The sequence below is a fragment of the Notothenia rossii genome (assembly GCF_949606895.1).
Source record: "Notothenia rossii genome assembly, chromosome: 9".
In the NCBI taxonomy this organism is placed as follows: domain Eukaryota; kingdom Metazoa; phylum Chordata; class Actinopteri; order Perciformes; family Nototheniidae; genus Notothenia; species Notothenia rossii.
In genome coordinates, this window is record NC_136907.1 from 49,090,296 (window position 1) to 49,108,727 (window position 18,432).

Here is an 18,432-nt window from a genome sequence, read left to right on the forward strand (position 1 = left end):
TGTGTTCATCTCAAAAGTAAATGGCGGACTAATCAATGAAGAAAATAATTGTTCGTTTCAACCTTTCAACCCTAATGAGGAAAGACATTAAACAATTTGATGCTTGTGCACATTTTCATTATGTTCCTTTAGAAGGTTTATAAAACTGTATGTACATGAGTTTATAGCAACCGTGAGAAAGAGCCAGTGTTTATTGTTCAATAAATCATGTCTGACTGTTACCCAATCTGTTTAATAAGGTCAGAATGTGCAGCGGTACTAATCCAGTGTATTGGATTGGTGCGCCATTAGTATTAGTGAGAGGCAGGACAGGATTGATAGAGACACTGGTCGGATAAAGAAAAAACTGTTAATCATTCTTTCTGTGTAGCATTAATGAAAGTGTTTGAAGAAAAATGTGAAAACCACAGAGATAGAGATGCAGACACATAAATCTACTGATCCTCAGTCGGCGGGGGACGGTCTGAGTGTGCAAGATGAATATTCAGCATCCGATTTTTTCATTAATAAGGTCCTGCGCGCACACACACAGAACCGTTTGCCGTGTACCTATTTCTATTCCGTCTAATTAACTTCAAATTGAATTTGGGGCCATTTGGCGATGCTGCTCACACCATTCAGCAGCACAGGGAGGAGGCACATGCAAAAGAGACAAAAGGATACACGAAAGGAGGAAGACACAGAGGAAAGAGGTGGAGAAGTCTGTCAAGGACACGGGGGAACAGTCTAGTAGCACCAGATTAACTTTTAGTCCCTAGGGATGCCTGGTGTTACAGGAAAATCCAATCAAAAGTACTTTATTATTCCCAGAAGGGATTTAGGTTTTTGTGACAGTTGAACCATATTAAATAGATATTTATTAGGGCCGGGACTCGATTAAAAAAATTAATCTAATTAATTTGAGGTTTTGTAATTAATTAATCGAAATTAATCGCATTTTTAATCGCATATAAATATTTGACCTGAGAACAGTGAGAAGATGTCAATAAAGTGTGCCGTCACACAGAGGTAATTTGAATTGCTTACCGAGGTCCAATGATCCCCAGTCAGGGCAACACATTCGGCTTTCTCCAATAAATTCTCTTTATCTTCCTTTTCATTGTCATAAAGCTGCTGGATTCTTTTTGTCACTGTCTTTCTGCATGGCAGCTCATATGTTGTGTCAGACGATGCAATCTGTAGTACCTTTTGCAGCCCCTTCTCTTCTACCACTCCAAGTGGTCTACAGTCGAGTGCAATCCAGTGAGCTGGTTATTTTTTCAGACGTGGACTTAGTTATCCTGGCCCTGAAACCAGTCATCTGGTTGAGTGTGGGTCATACTTGTCAACCCTCCCGATTTTCGCGGGAGACTCACGATTTCACTGCCCTCTCCCGGTTTCCTCCCGGGGTCATATTTCTCCCGCATTTCTCACGATTTCTGACAAAATCAGATTTACACACGACTGTTTCCACTCTGACTTTAATACAGCTACACCATTGTTTGGTTTCCATGGTAACACGTCTCTTTAGTAGCGCGCGCAACTCAAAGTCTGAGAGGTTGAGGCAGATATTCACAGAAAACAGAACAAGAATCGACAACTACTCTACTCTCTGCTCAATCCTTTCCTGTAAAATGCAGGTCCAGTCCACACATATGCTCCATCAAGGACGGTGTTACAGGCCGCAAGGCAGTGCACTTACAACTACAATAAGCATGTTAATGTTAATCTAACAGCTCCGGCGATCCACGCGATCCACTAGAACCCCCCCCCCCCCCCCCCCCCCCCCCAATTTTGCATTTTGAAATGCTCCCGATTTCTGAGGGCAACTATGGTGTGGGTCCTTGTACTCGGAGTCGGGCTAACGTCCACGCTAGCTTCCACGCTAGCTGCTATATGTTTTGCATTGAGATGATACCTGAGGCTTGATGTGCTGCGGTGATATGCAAATTCCTTTTTGCATAATTTGCATACAACCGTGCTCTTATCGACGCTTCCATCCGTCCGTTTTTAAAACAAAATTTCCCATCCACGGGGCCAACCAAAGCGGTCTCATCAGCTTCTTCGTTCATGTTTGACTATTGTTCACTGTGGTTTGTTGTTGTCTGAAGTCATGAACGTTAGTTGGTGCTCCAGTATAATCGGTACGCCTGAAACTCATCCAGTGAGAAACGTTCCGCAGGGCAAAAATAAGTGCGATTAAAATGCGTTAATTTTTTTAACGTTTGTTTTTTTTGTGTGATTAATTCATCTTAATTAACGAGTTAAAGTCCCGGCCCTAATATTTATATGAGCATAAATTGAAAATGTGCAATCAAAGTCCTTGGAGCCACATGGTGAAGACACGATGAAGAGTCAGGCTCATGATGAAGACACGATGAAGACTCAGGCTCATGATGAAGACACGATGAAGACTCAGGCTCATGGTGAAGACATGCTGAAGACTCAGGCTCATGGTGAGGACATGATGAAGACTCAGGCTCATGGTAAAGACATGATGAAGACTCAGGCTCATGGTGAAGACACGATGAAGACTCAGGCTCATGATGAAGACACGATGAAGACTCAGGCTCATGGTGAAGACATGCTGAAGACTCAGGCTCATGGTGAGGACATGATGAAGACTCAGGCTCATGGTGAAGACACGATGAAGACTCAGGCTCATGGTGAAGACACGATGAAGACTCAGGCTCATGGTGAGGACATGCTGAAGACTCAGGCTCATGATGAAGACACGATGAAGACTCAGGCTCATGATGAAGACACGATGAAGACTCAGGCTCATGGTGAAGACATGCTGAAGACTCAGGCTCATGGTGAGGACATGATGAAGACTCAGGCTCATGGTGAAGACATGATGAAGACTCAGGCTCATGGTGAAGACACGATGAAGACTCAGGCTCATGATGAAGACATGCTGAAGACTCAGGCTCATGGTGAGGACATGATGAAGACTCAGGCTCATGGTGAAGACACGATGAAGACTCAGGCTCATGGTGAAGACTCAGGCTCATGGTGAAGACTCAGGCTCATGATGAAGACTCAGGCTCATGGTGAAGACTCGATGAAGACTCAGGCTCATGGTGAGGACATGATGAAAACTCAGGCTCATGGTGAGGACATGATGAAGACTCAGGCTCATGGTGAAGACACGATGAAGACTCAGGCTCATGGTGAAGACTCGATGAAGACTCAGGCTCATGGTGAAGACATGATGAAGACTCAGGCTCATGATGAAGACTCAGGCTCATGGTGAAGACTCGATGAAGACTCAGGCTCATGGTGAGGAAATGATGAAGACTCAGGCTCATGGTGAGGACATGATGAAGACTCAGGCTCATGGTGAGGACACGATGAAGACTGAGGCTCATGGTGAAGACTCGATGAAGACTCAGGCTCATGTTGAAGACACGATGAACACTCAGGCTCATGGTGAGGACATGATGAAGACTCAGGCTCATGGTGAAGACACGATGAAGACTCAGGCTCATGGTGAAGACATGCTGAAGGCTCAGGCTCATGATGAAGACACGATGAAGACTCAGGCTCATGATGAAGACACGATGAAGACTCAGGCTCATGGTGAAGAAATGCTGAAGACTCAGGCTCATGGTGAAGACATGATGAAGACTCAGGCTCATGATGAAGACACGATGAAGACTCAGGCTCATGGTGAAGACACGATGAAGACTCAGGCTCATGATGAAGACATGCTGAAGACTCAGGCTCATGGTGAAGACACAATGAAGACTCAGGCTCATGGTGAAGACTCAGGCTCATGATGAAGACTCAGGCTCATGGTGAAGACTCGATGAAGACTCAGGCTCATGGTGAGGACATGATGAAAACTCAGGCTCATGGTGAGGACATGATGAAGACTCAGGCTCATGGTGAGGACATGATGAAGACTCAGGCTCATGGTGAAGACACGATGAAGACTGAGGCTCATGGTGAAGACTCGATGAAGACTCAGGCTCATGGTGAAGACACGATGAAGACTCAGGCTCATGGTGAAGACATGCTGAAGGCTCAGGCTCATGATGAAGACACGATGAAGACTCAGGCTCATGATGAAGACACGATGAAGACTCAGGCTCATGGTGAAGAAATGCTGAAGACTCAGGCTCATGGTGAAGACACGATGAAGACTCAGGCTCATGGTGAAGACATGATGAAGACTCAGGCTCATGATGAAGACACGATGAAGACTCAGGCTCATGGTGAAGACACGATGAAGACTCAGGCTCATGATGAAGACATGCTGAAGACTCAGGCTCATGGTGAAGACACAATGAAGACTCAGGCTCATGGTGAAGACTCAGGCTCATGATGAAGACTCAGGCTCATGGTGAAGACTCGATGAAGACTCAGGCTCATGGTGAGGACATGATGAAAACTCAGGCTCATGGTGAGGACATGATGAAGACTCAGGCTCATGGTGAGGACATGATGAAGACTCAGGCTCATGGTGAAGACACGATGAAGACTGAGGCTCATGGTGAAGACTCGATGAAGACTCAGGCTCATGGTGAAGACATGATGAAGACTCAGGCTCATTGTGAAGACTCGATGAAGACTCAGGCTCATGGTGAGGAAATGATGAAGACTCAGGCTCATGGTGAAGACATGATGAAGACTCAGGCTCATGGTGAGGACATGATGAAGACTCAGGCTCATGGTGAGGACACGATGAAGACTCAGGCTCATGGTGAAGACTCAGGCTCATGATGAATACTCAGGCTCATGATGAAGACTCAGGCTCATGGTGAAGACTCGATGAAGACTCAGGCTCATGGTGAGGACATGATGAAAACTCAGGCTCATGGAGAGGACATGATGAAGACTCAGGCTCATGGTGAAGACACGATGAAGACTCAGGCTCATGGTGAAGACTCGATGAAGACTCAGGCTCATGGTGAAGACATGATGAAGACTCAGGCTCATGATGAAGACTCAGGCTCATGGTGAAGACTCGATGAAGACTCAGGCTCATGGTGAGGAAATGATGAAGACTCAGGCTCATGGTGAGGACATGATGAAGACTCAGGCTCATGGTGAGGACACGATGAAGACACGATGAAAACTGAGGCTCATGGTGAAGACTCGATGAAGACTCAGGCTCATGTTGAAGACACGATGAAGACTCAGGCTCATGGTGAGGACACGATGAAGACTCAGGCTCATGGTGAAGACACGATGAAGACTCAGGCTCATGGTGAAGACATGCTGAAGGCTCAGGCTCATGATGAAGACACGATGAAGACTCAGGCTCATGATGAAGACACAATGAAGACTCAGGCTCATGGTGAAGAAATGCTGAAGACTCAGGCTCATGGTGAGGACATGATGAAGACTCAGGCTCATGGTGAAGACATGATGAAGACTCAGGCTCATGGTGAAGACACGATGAAGACTCAGGCTCACGGTGAAGACATGATGAAGACTCAGGCTCATGGTGAAGACATGATGAAGACTCAGGCTCATGGTGAAGACACGATGAAGACTCAGGCTCATGGTGAAGACATGATGAAGACTCAGGCTCATGATGAAGACACGATGAAGACTCAGGCTCATGGTGAAGACACGATGAAGACTCAGGCTCATGATGAAGACATGCTGAAGACTCAGGCTCATGGTGAAGACACAATGAAGACTCAGGCTCATGGTGAAGACTCAGGCTCATGATGAAGACTCAGGCTCATGGTGAAGACTCGATGAAGACTCAGGCTCATGGTGAGGACATGATGAAAACTCAGGCTCATGGTGAGGACATGATGAAGACTCAGGCTCATGGTGAGGACATGATGAAGACTCAGGCTCATGGTGAGGACATGATGAAGACTCAGGCTCATGGTGAAGACACGATGAAGACTGAGGCTCATGGTGAAGACTCGATGAAGACTCAGGCTCATGGTGAAGACATGATGAAGACTCAGGCTCATGATGAAGACTCAGGCTCATGGTGAAGACTCGATGAAGACTCAGGCTCATGGTGAGGAAATGATGAAGACTCAGGCTCATGGTGAAGACATGATGAAGACTCAGGCTCATGGTGAAGACATGATGAAGACTCAGGCTCATGGTGAGGACACGATGAAAACTGAGGCTCATGGTGAAGACTCGATGAAGACTCAGGCTCATGGTGAAGACACGATGAAGACTCAGGCTCATGGTGAAGACACGATGAAGACTCAGGCTCATGATGAAGACTCAGGCTCATGATGAAGACTCAGGCTCATGATGAAGACTCAGGCTCATGATGAAGACTCAGGCTCATGATGCAGACTCGATGAAGACTTGGGTTCATGATGAAGAGTCAGGCTCATGATGAAGACTCGATGAAGACTTAGGTTCATGGTGAAGACACGATGAAGACTCAGGCTCATGATGAAGACTCGAAGACTTAGGTTCATGGTGAAGACGAAAGTTGAGCCAGGTGATGAGGAAGAAGAAGGGCACGTCTTGAATACTTTTCTTTCCTCCTTTATCTGTGCTCTGATGAAACTGGTTGTAAAAATGCTGCAGGCTTGTTTTCTTCAATCCTCCTTTTTATTGAGGGGCTTTTGATTTTCCTAAGCTGGGGCTTTAAATATTTCTGTGTCGCAATGAAAATGAAATCATCTCTTTTATTTCTCCCTCCCTCCTCCTTTGATAGCACCTTATTTCTGAAGCCAGCAGCGGTTATTCTCCTTCCAGGTGCTCATCCGATGGGGTTAGTAAAACACAAGAGGGATTTGAATATCATAAAGGAAACTGTTTACAACTATTGATCCAGAAAGAGCTGGATGAGAGTAATGTCATAATAAGTTATTATTATCATGCAGGAGGTTTATTAGCTCCTTGCTGTTTTTGCCCGCGTCAAAAGAGGAGCTGAATAATCTCGGAGAGAAACACAAATCTTCTCACTCTACAGGGAAGAAGAGAGGAAAACAGACACCTGCCGTCACATGTTTTCACCCACAGGCTCGCATTATCTGCCAAACACCCAGTGGCTTGAACCAGGCACGGCCAGGTGTGAGCCCCAGAGAGTCTAATTTGATTTTGTAGTTTTTATTGCCCTTACAATGGAGTGTGGAGAATGAAAAACAGATTATTCCTGACGTCACATGGAAGGAAAAGTCACATCAGCAAAGCACTTGGGAACAAGGAGCCTCATTCACCAACATCTTCATGTTTAGAAATGTATATACAGTGGGGCAAAAAAGTATTTAGTCAGCCACCAATTGTGCAAGTTCTCCCACTTAAAAAGATGAGACAGGCCTGTAATTTTCATCCTAGGTATACCTCAACTATGAGAGACAAACTAAAAAAATAAATCCAGAAAATCACATTGTCTGATTTTTAAATAATTTATTTGCAAATTATGATGGAAAATAAGTATTTGGTCAATAACAAAAGTTCATCTCAATACTTTGTTATATACCCTTTGTTGGCAATGACAGAGGTCAAACGTTTTCTGTAAGTCTTCACAAGGTTTTCACACACTGTTGCTGGTATTTTGGCCCATTCCTCCATGCAGATCTCCTCTCGAGCAGTGATGTTTTGGGGCTGTCGCTGGGCAACACAGACTTTCAACTCCCTCCAAAGATTTTCTATGGGGTTGAGATCTGGAGACTGGCTAGGCCACTCCAGGACCTTGAAATGCTTCTTACGAAGCCACTCCTTCGTTGCCCGGGCGGTTTGTTTGGGATCATTGTCATGCTGAAAGACCCAGTCACGTTTCATCTTCGTCTAGTTGAGTTTTTACCAAAAAGTTCTATTTTGGTTTCATCTGACCATATGACATTCTCCCAATCCTCTTCTGGATCATCTAAATGCTCTCTAGCAAACTTCAGACAGGCCTGGACATGTACTGGCTTAAGCAGGGGGACACGTCTGGCACTGCAGGATTTGAGTCCCTGGCGGCGTAGTGTGTTACTGATGGTAGCCTTTGTTACTTTGGTCCCAGTTCTCTGCAGGTCAATGACTAGGTCCCCCCGTGTGGTTCTGGGATTTTCGCTCACCGTTCTTGTGATCATTTTGACCCCACGGGGTGAGATCTTGCGTGGAGCCCCAGATCGAGGGAGATTATCAGTGGTCTTGTATGTCTTCCATTTTTTAATAATTGCTCCCACAGTTGATTTCTTCACACCAAGCTGCTTACCTATTGCATATTCAGTCTTCCCAGCCTGGTGCAGGTCTACAATTTTGTTTCTGGTGTCCTTTGACAGCTCTTTGGTCTTGGCCATAGTGGAGTTTGGAGTGTGACTGTTTGAGGTTGTGGACAGGTGTCTTTTATACTGATAACGAGTTCAAACAGGTGTCATTAATACAGTTAACAAGTGGAGGACAGAGGAGGCTCTTAAAGAAGGAGTTACAGGTATGTGAGAGCCAGATATCTTGTTTGTTTGTAGGTGACCAAATACTTATTTTCCACCATAATTTGCAAATAAATTCTTTAAAAATCATGTGATTTGATTTTCTGGATTTTTTTTTTCTCATTTTGTCTCTCATAGTTGAGGTATACCTAGGATGAAAATTAAAGGCCTGTCCCATCTTTTTAATTGGGAGAACTTGCACAATTGGTGGCTGACTAAATACTTTTTTGCCCCACTGTATAACCCTTCAGCCGTCAGTCAGAGCTCCATTTGTACCCGCGTCTTCACTCAATAGCATCTGGCCTGCAGTGTTTTGGTGACACTTGCTATTTGAAGGCCATTTCTCAGAGTCGAGTGGTCTGACACCACAGCCCAACAGTGACACGGGAAGTTCTTGTACAACAGCCTCCAATTACATCCAGGGTGTGAAACTGTCCATAACACCCCGATTAGCCTGTCTGTCATCCTGCTGCAGCAGCAACCGGAGCCAGCGTGAAGTTTGCTGGCGTTCCACTTTGCAGGGAACACAATCCCTCTCAGACAAAGTGCGTGCTCAGGGGCCATAAATCCTAGGCCCTAATCAAAGCTTGCTTCTAACAATACAGCAGAAGCCCAGTATGACCATTAGCACTCAGCCTCCCTTCCTCCCACAACACATCCATTCCCGACACCTACGCCTATCTCCGCTGTGGGCTCCCCTCCATTAGCCGCTCAAATGGCATGTTTCATAGAGTGACTGAGCAGACAGGTCCAGGCGATAGACGCTACCGGCTGCTTATGGGAACAGATGCCAACGTGCAGAGTGAAAGCAAATGACTCAAGCACCCTTTAAACCCCACAGGGAAGCTAAAAACAGCGATGTGGGTCAAAGGCAGAGGTCAAAGGGAATCTGAGTACCATGTCCACATACAGGATAACAATAATCAGAATCAGAAATAGGTTTATTGTCCAGTGGGTTAACACATACGGGGAATTTGCCTTGGGTGTGTACATGGTGAATACATAAACATAGTTTTAGAATTAGAAGGTTGGTCATTTAAGGTTCAAGGTTCTTTATTTGTCAAACGAACATAGCTAAAGTGTAGTTATGTCGATGAAAATCTTGTGTCACAGGCTTCTCCAACAGTGCAACACAAAACACAGAAAAATATAGTGCAAGTAAATACAAGAAGAAAATTGTTTAAAAAAGTGAAATAGTGCAATAAGAGTCTATATGCAAGTCATTGAAATATGATATATTAGGTAAATAGATAAATACTTTTTAAGTAGCAGCCAGATGAATATTGTGGATGTTGTTTCAGCAGTTCAGTTGTTTAGCAGTCTTATTGCCTGTGGGATGAAACTGTCCCCGAGTCTGGTGGTTTTAGTCCGAATGCTGCGGTAACGCCGGCCAGACGGCAGCAGACAGAACAGTTTGTGGCTGGGGTGATGGGGGTCTTTTATAATCCGGAGGGATTTCTTCCTGAGCCGCTGGGAGTAAAGGTCCTCCATGGATGGCAGCTCCGTCCTGGTGATGTTCTGTGCAGTTTTCACCACCCTCTGTAAAGCCTTATGATTGAGGGTGGTGCAGCTGCTATACCAGGCCGTGATGCAGCCAATCAGGATACTCTCTATGGTGCACACTGTAGAAGTTGCAGAGTATTATGGAGTCCATGTTGAACCTTCTCAGCCTGCGGAGGAAGAAGACCTGCTGTCGAGCTTTTTGGTGATGGTGGTGGAGTGAAGAGTCCATGTCAGGTCCTCAGTTATGTGGACACCGAGGAACCTGAAGCTGCTGACTCTCTCCACCGTAGTCCCATTGAAGGCGATGGGGACGTGTCCCTCTCTCTGCTGCTTCCTGTAATCCACAATCAGCTTCTTTGTTTTACTGACGTTGAGATGGAGGTTGTTATCCTGGCACCAAGATGTCAGTTTTCCGACCTCCTCTCTGTACGCCGTCTCGTCGCCGTCGGTGATCTGGCCGATGACCGTCGTGTTGTCAGCAAACTTCACGATGGTGTTGGAGCTGTGTATGGCCACGCAGTCGTGAGTAAACAGGGAGTAGAGGAGAGGGCTGAGCACGCAGCCTTGAGGGTCTCCGGTGTTGTGGATCAGGGTGGAGGATGTGATGTTTCCCACCCGCACTGCTTGGGGTCTGCCCGTCAGGAAGTTCAGGATCCAGTCACAGAGGGCGATATTGAGCCCGAGGTCTCTGAGCTTGATGACCAGGGCTTTTAATTCGGGAATGTTTGTACAGAAACCTTCGGTACCACGTCATCGATGCATTTCCCAATGTAGCAGATGACCGTATCCGCGTGTGTGTTGATGTTGTTGTCCTCAAACACACTCCAATCCGTAGATGCAAAGCAATCCTGCAGAGCTGAATCTGACTCCTCACTCCATTCGTTCTAGTGTCTTTTTTACTGGTCTGTCCCGTTTGAGGTTCTGCCTGTAAGCAGGCTGCAGCAGCAGTGAGATGTGGTCTGATTTGCCGAAGGGAGGGTGAGGGAGAGCCTTATATCCATGTCGAAAAGGGGAATAAACATGGTCCAGTATGTTTCCCCCGCGCGTCGGGCAGCTGATGTGTTGGTAGTACTTCGGCAGGACCTTCTTTCAATCGATTGAACATTAGCGAGAAGAATACTCGGAAGAGGGGGTTGGTTTCCTCGTTTTCTCAGTCTGACCAGCAGCCCGGTGCGGGACCCTCGTTTGGTCTTCTTCTTGCGTCTCTCAGGTAGGACAGCAACAGGTAGCCATGGCGGATCTCCATTGACTGTCGGTGGGCTATTGTCCACAAGGTTTCTTATGTGAAGAAGTTCCTCTCTGCCATATTGTATAGCAGAGTTGGTGCGGTCGGCTTGCATGTTGCGAACCATGTTAAAAGCAGATGGCAAAAAGTAAATAAATACTGAAAAAATACGAAAAAGAGCAAAGTTGGAGAGGAGCCAAAAGACAATGCGGCCATCTTCACCGGCATATTATTCAAGGGGATTAAGGAGTTAAAGTTTGCAAAAAGGATTGAAGAAAAGTCAGGTTGAGTGGTACCAGTGTGTCGCCAATTAGCTCCAAAAAGAACGCAACCGTTTGGTGTTGCAGCCCTTTGAGCGAGTCAGGGAAACCTGTTGACACACATTTGACAAGTGCGTAGGAGAGCAAAAGTCAGGCAGACGCTTGCATCATCAATAAAAAAAAATCTTAAAACACAACTTCAGCTCAAGTTCTTTTCGTGACAGGAAGAATGATGTGCAGCTTGGGAGCGTGAAGGTATACAGCCACCCAATCCGAGCAGTGTGAGGACGGATTAGTGATGACTGACCGACGTCCTTTCAAGATCAAATTCCTGACCAGATCTCCCGGTCCCTCGGCGGTGGAGTGCGAGAGTGCCTGGCATGACAATCAAAGTCAAATTCATACCCAGGCCCTGGGGCGACAAGCCGCAGTGACAAATGAATGCTTAAAATTCTTGCGTCACTTTGACAACGAGCGCATGTACCTCCTTCTCTCTTCTGCATTCAACAGCATCCTTCTTCTTCCTCAGAGCACATCACAGAGCTGCTTGTGTCTGGAACTGAATATCTCCACGCAACAGATGGAAATTGAATTCCTTTAATCAGGCTGAATAACGGCCAGCAGATAAAAGGCGAGGATCCAGAGGGGAAACACAGTCTCTCAATATCTGTCCTGCTGGCTGACACACGGCCCTCACACGGCCTGCAGGCCAGAGGTGAAGAGGTCGTTTGCTACAGTTACAAGGGCAATAAGGTGACAGTTTTATCTGCTACGATTCTATTTACGCAGCACTCAACATACCATAGATGTCCCCTAGAATTAACCTGCCACAAATGGCTACAAGTTTAGTTATTGACTGCTTTTTAAAGCATAACAAGTTGCTTAGCGGCAGTGATTGGTACATGAAAAGAAGGGTTTTCTTTGTGTTTAGGAATAACTTCCCTGAGGAAATAAATTCAGCATGGCTTAAATCTATAAACTGCAGGTAGCAAGGACAGATGTTACACAAATAATAATGCAATCAACTGTGTGATGAAAATATCCTGAGGCTGAAAAAAGGAATCATTCAAATAAATTGTTAGGAACACCTAGCGAAAGGTACGACGTTGGCATCAAAATATGAATACTGGTAATTCTATTAAGCATTTTCCTTTTGCTTAATCTGAACATATATGAGGTCTCCACAGCTGTGAGTTAGATTTGAGCTTTTCACTCCAAAAACAATTGATTTTTGAAAGGATTTATGTGAATTCATTGACCAGTCATTATTGATTCTACTGATCGGTTCAATTTATTCTCTAATCAAATTTGATTGACATTTTACCTGCCAAAGACACATGTTTTCTTTTGACTAGTAGAGATTAATCAACAAGACCTTTACATACTTTTAGTGACAATTCCTTCCAAAAAAGCATCTGCTTATAGGGCCTTTACAAATGATAGACTTATCAATGTGTCGCTCTCTGTTGAGAAGATATAATCAACAGTTAAAATGTACGTATAATTAGGCAGGAAAGGCAATAATGTTAGTCTCAGCCTTCAAAATAATAGCGTACAACTCTTCAAGGTGAGCGTCTAAAATTGCCTGGATTGCCCTTTGGAGAAAGGGACCCTGAATCCTCGTTTGAGGCTCTTTACTAAAGAAACTTTGTTATTTATGCCCATCCATCCCTGCAAAATCAGTCTGCATTACTGTTGACCCAATAACCGGTGTGCAGCAGGAGAGAAAGACTGTCAAAAAAAGGAATTAAGTCCGCAGCAGGAAACAAAACTGTATCGCGGCATGATTGTAACGCAGGAGACTTTTCACGGAAACTTGGGGCGAAGATTAGCTTGGAAGCAAATCACAGCTTGTCTGCCCTACGGGAGGTTTCTAATGGGGGGAATTATTCAAACTGAGTCAGGTAATAGGAACCCACGCTGTGAGGAGAACGTACTGGTCATTCCCAGCCAGAAAGAGGCAATTGTGATCATGTGGATGCAGGATGGCGCATGTAGAGCTTCTTTCGTTTTTTAATCACGTAAAAATCACTCATGGAGATGTGATTTGGGTTTGAACACCACCCGTCCTTGTTGTGATTGTGACGCTGGCTTTAATTGTTGCACAGATGGACGTCCAGCAGGCGTACCTGGTAATGTGACCGGCCCTGGCATGCTGACAGCATCCTGCCAGTGAAAGCCTCAGTCACAACTATTTGGCTATGCAGCACATAATTCAGAGCTCCAGTATACATACGTCTGCTTGGACCAGTCATCCATCAGCGCTTAGTGCCAAGTCAACAGATTCTCGTGGTGGTGGGCCGTGAGGGGAAAGGCCTCTCAGGTTCTGTTTCACCATCAGGAGAGTGTGAGTGTTTTCCCGTGTAAAGTATAGCCCTTTACACCAGCAGTAGACCATGCCACAGACCAATATAGCCATCTTTACCCTCCGGACTCCCGATTGTTCCAACATGTGGAAATTCAGCTGGGATACTTCATACAATTAAGATGATGGTTAACTGTTTTATTTGCTTTCTGGAATGGAAACTTCCCATCATAGCATCATCTTTTACTCATCTGAAATGTCCGTCTACTCACCTACCTGTTAGCCGCAGTAAAGCAAACATGGGAAACTAAGAAAAGCAGCAAGGCCAAATTTGAGAAGCTCAGGAGTGAATTGTGAATGATAGTTTTTTAATTTCTGGCAATTTAATTCATGTTTAAAGAGGCCCTGTTATGCTTTTGGAGGTTTTCCCTTTCATGTAGTGTGTTCTATAGGTGTTTGTGCATGTAAATGGTCTGCAAAGGTTAAAATCCCTGTGTTCCTTCAAGAGGGAGTTTCTCTCCCACACACTTTTGTTTTAATTGTTTATTTGCGCTATAGTTCAAAATCAAGATTGGGAAAAAATACCATTAGGCGCTTTCACACCAAGTACTTTTCCCAGGAATAGTTCCCGGCAGTGTTTCCGCCAGACCAGGGCTGAGAGGGCGTCCACCCTGAGATACTGTCTTTTTACGTTAGTGAGCCGGATCATTTGGCTCGGCTCTCTTAAAGCGCCGGCTGTCTCGGCTCCCAAACGGCTCTTCATGTTACCACCGTTTACCACGGAACCTCAGTTTCGCCGCTGCAAGGATCTGGTGCTCGCAGCTCATGCGCGTGCTCCACTAAAACCCCCCCGCTCATCGCGTCCAAATCGCGCACGTTCCATGTTGTCCTGTAGCAGGCACCTTCGATCTCGGGAAAACGATCTTCAATACTCAGAAAAAAATCCCACCAGACTCCTTTGCCCCTCCAACAGAGGGATTTCCTCGTCCTTTTTCCTTTTCGTAATTTCAAGTGATAAAAACTCTCGATCTTCTTTCGAATGATTAATATTTTTGGACGCCCTCGGCTCGAGTTCAGGGCATCCCGAGCTGAATAAGGGCGTCAAATAACGGCAAGACGGCCCCCTGGCGGAAACGCTGGTTCCCGGAAACTAGTTCCCCGGAAACTATCTAGTAGATCGCGTTCACACCGGAATAAATCCCTCTCCTTCTCCTTTGGGTTTACTGGCAGGCCGCAAACAACTTCACGGCGTATACTGCCACCCGAAGTCCCGAGTAAATCGCCAGAAGCACCGAGACCTCCTCATAACTCCACCGCTCCCATGTTTTATTTTGTGTTGCCATAAATGAGTCTCTCTCCGTTGGTGCGCTGAGCTAATACTAATAATGATAATAATGATAATGTGAGCTAGGGCTGTACCCGAATATCCGAATATTCGTTCGTTGGAGTACTATTCCGGTTTCAATTTCGTTATGTTTGTTTTTCCCCGTTTTTCTTTCAAATTGAATTTATTGAAATCTCCAATATCAACGTAAGAGCTTGTGCCTCTTCGGGGGGTGCTAACACTTAACCATAAACGTTATTGTTTACTTTCTCCGTCTTTATATGTAGATATTACTTTTCTCCGTTAATCTCCGTCACGCTGTTTCCATAGCAACAACAACTTCCTGTCAACAGCGCTAACTCTCCTTTCAAAATAAAAGCATGTCCATAAATAGGAAGCCAAGCCAAATTACACTTAAGACATACACAACTGCAACGAAAGTAACCAACAATGCAATATCCTTTTCAATTTCAAAGAACACAAATTGGGTTGTATACATTAACAAATAACTATAAAACAATAATACTGTAGAATAACAAAATGAATGCCGTGAATACACCGAAATACACGTGTTGAAGCGGTTCGCTGCTGATTACTACGCCCTCCGCGCGGGCCGAATATTCGCTGCTGATTACTACCGAATATCCGGAGCCCGAAAAATGGTATTCGGGACAGCCTTAATGCGAGCAAATAAAATGGTGGCTTCACAAAACCTTTCGGAGTTTTACGGGGCGTGGTTTTCAATTCGCTCAGCCAATCAGAAATTGGAACCTTTTCTTCCCCAGGAAAGTACCACCTCTCTAGCAGGGACTGAAAAGGGGTGAAAAGGTTCCCGAAAAAAAGTTCTAGTTCCAGATCTTTTTGGTGTGAACGCAAAATCCGAACTATCGGAACTATTCCTGGGAAAAGTACTCCGGTGTGAAAGTGCCTATTGGCCTCTAGGTCGGCCTATTATAAGTCGTCCCTGCAGCACTCTTTATCAGGAAAAAAAACAATAAATAAATCTGCTGGAGAGGTTTTTCAGTTTCAGCTCATTGGAGATCATATTTGTTGGTAACAAAGCAAGATGATGACAGAGAGGTGCCATTGATTTATAGCCGGGAGTCTCAGCAGAAGTTAATGTACAGGTATAATTTGTCTAAATAAATCCAGTTCTCCCAAGATCCAAACAAACGAAGTTAATTCATATTTTTAGACCACTTTTTTTGGCATATGGTTGCCCTACTCAACAGTTGTGTGCAGAAAAGCAAGAAATCAAGCATTGTTACATAGCAAACTATTTGGAAGATTAACACTATTCTGTCATTGATGGCATCATGTTGATGAGTAGCCAATGACATGATATGGATTAAGGTTGAATGTGCAAACACAACAGTAGGTATTGTAGTATCAAATTATTTTAAAAAAGAAGAAGAAAAACCTTATACATTGCAATTATTTGTGTGCCAGTTAATCAACCTAAATTCAAGATCTTGGCCGAGTCTAATTATTCAGAATGACACCTGAATGTGTGCAGGGAATTTAAAATACATAACAGTTCAAATGTAATAGGTGTTCTTTCACAGCAGACATGGTTCTGGCACAAGTGCTGCTACTAAAATTAACGATTTCTCTGTTCCATGAAGTGTCCCTGTAAGCCATCTGAATGAGCAAGCAGCACGCACAACTCAAGGGCCTTGGTTTGCCTCACCTACATGGAATCACTGCAGCTATTTTTTTTTTCATGTTATTGATTATACCTAAGCTCATCCTGCAAAATGTCTGTGGTGAAAATAGCCTGTTAGCTGCCTCTTTTCATGCTCATCATAAGATACAGGAATTGGTGTTTGACCCCCTGAGGATCGCTGGCTGCTCCCTTAAGATTGTCTGCACCGCTCTGCTGTTGCTTAGAAAATCCCCTCAGTGGAGGCACCAGAGAGTAAATCCTGCAATGTCCCAGATCTTTATTGGGAGGGAGCCCCTGATGGGAGCTTACAATCAGATTTGAACACAGTGACAATCACGTTTTAATCACAGGAGAGAGTTTGGTAAAGGGACAGGAGAGGATTTGCAGCAGGGTAGCGTCCCCATGCAATGTATTCATCACTAAAACTTACTCTGAGCAGAAAGAGGTTTATTTTATTCCCAGAACCACCAGCTTCAATTGTGCATGTTTTATACTTTCAACTGAACTGTTGGTTGGTTGTTGGATTGATCCATTTATGTAAATGAAAGGCAATTATCTACAACTTATTTGAAAAGGGGTTATTTTAAAACTGAAATAATCAAGTTCATCCAGTTCAAGCTTTTTTAATTATCAGGATTTGCTGCTTTTCTTTGTATTTAAATATTTGTACTTAAATAATGTTGGGGTTTGGACTGCTGCTTGTACCGAAGATATACAAAGACCTCAAAGACTCTCGGGCAATTTCCGTTTTTTTGACAATGCAGAAACCAAATCATTGGTCACATCCAGAAAAAAATCGTCAGATTAAAAGAATGCAAACACACTGTCACAGGGCAACAGGCAGAAGGTAGCAGCACCCACTCAATCTCACACTGCATTACACATAAGGATGAGAGATACCATAGTATGTATAGCATTTCATTTCTACTAAATGACCATGCAAAGTTCAACAGGCCAGCTCCAAGATCATTAAACATGTCATGACTGTTTACCATTGTCCGAACTGCTCTCTCAGCACACTGACCCAAATGCACAATGGTGATGCTCATACAGACAGTATACACACAGTGACCCAAGAGGGAGACCTCACACCCAGACTGAGGTGATGCTGGAGTGTTGTGACGGGATGCGATTGAGGCTGCAGCCCCTTGAACTTACCGAGCTTCCCGCGGGACTCCTCCAGCTTCTGGATCTGGTTTTCTAGGAAGAACATGGCCACTGCGAACGCCAGCAACGCGATGAGCTGCAACTTGGGCGGCATCATGACTCTGAGCAGCCCCATCAAATCATCCAGAGAGGGAATTGGTCAGTCCATTGCTCAGAGAAGGAGATACTGTAAACACACACACAGCGGCGACGGTGATTACAAAGCGGCTGAGTGTGTGAGCATGGCCCTCTCTCCCTGTGTTACTGTGGATATCTCCCAGTGTTCAAATCCTCTCGTTACCTCAAATGAGATGTGTTCATGCTCGGCTTGTTTATTTCATTAAGTCGGTTCCCAATAGCGGAGCGTCGTAGGCTAGCGCCCTAGAGATATCTCCAAATCGCGGATTGATATCTCCGGGGTGTCACTGTGGTACCAGCCGCTGTCGCTTGAGTCCCCCATGTAGCGCTATCCCGTCCCGTGGAGTGTGTGTCCACCACCGCACCGCGGACAGACCACTACCGCTCAGGCCATTGGGCGTGTAAACAGTCGACCAAAAGCTGAGGCTTCCTATTGGCTGACAGTCTCGGCTCGTTTAAACCGGATTGGACGGTTTTCACATACTGACCTGCACGCGGACAGCAGATGTCGCAGTTCTTTTTTACCCAT

The 18,432-nt window shown here is 45.1% G+C and overlaps 1 protein-coding gene across 1 annotated transcript in view; it reads right to left on the reverse strand.

Moving 5' to 3' along the window:
• Nucleotides 1–18,369, reverse strand: part of hs2st1a (heparan sulfate 2-O-sulfotransferase 1a) — a 51,141-nt gene extending 32,772 nt beyond the window's left edge. The window contains exons 1-2 of the mRNA XM_079649993.1: nucleotides 18,067–18,369; nucleotides 17,778–17,952 (exon numbers count right to left, since the gene is read on the reverse strand). Of these exons, the coding sequence (XP_079506119.1) occupies nucleotides 17,778–17,901 (124 nt within the window). The 5' untranslated portion in view covers nucleotides 17,902–17,952; nucleotides 18,067–18,369. The remainder of the gene's footprint in view (nucleotides 1–17,777; nucleotides 17,953–18,066) is intronic.
• Nucleotides 18,370–18,432: the final 63 nt, after the last annotated feature.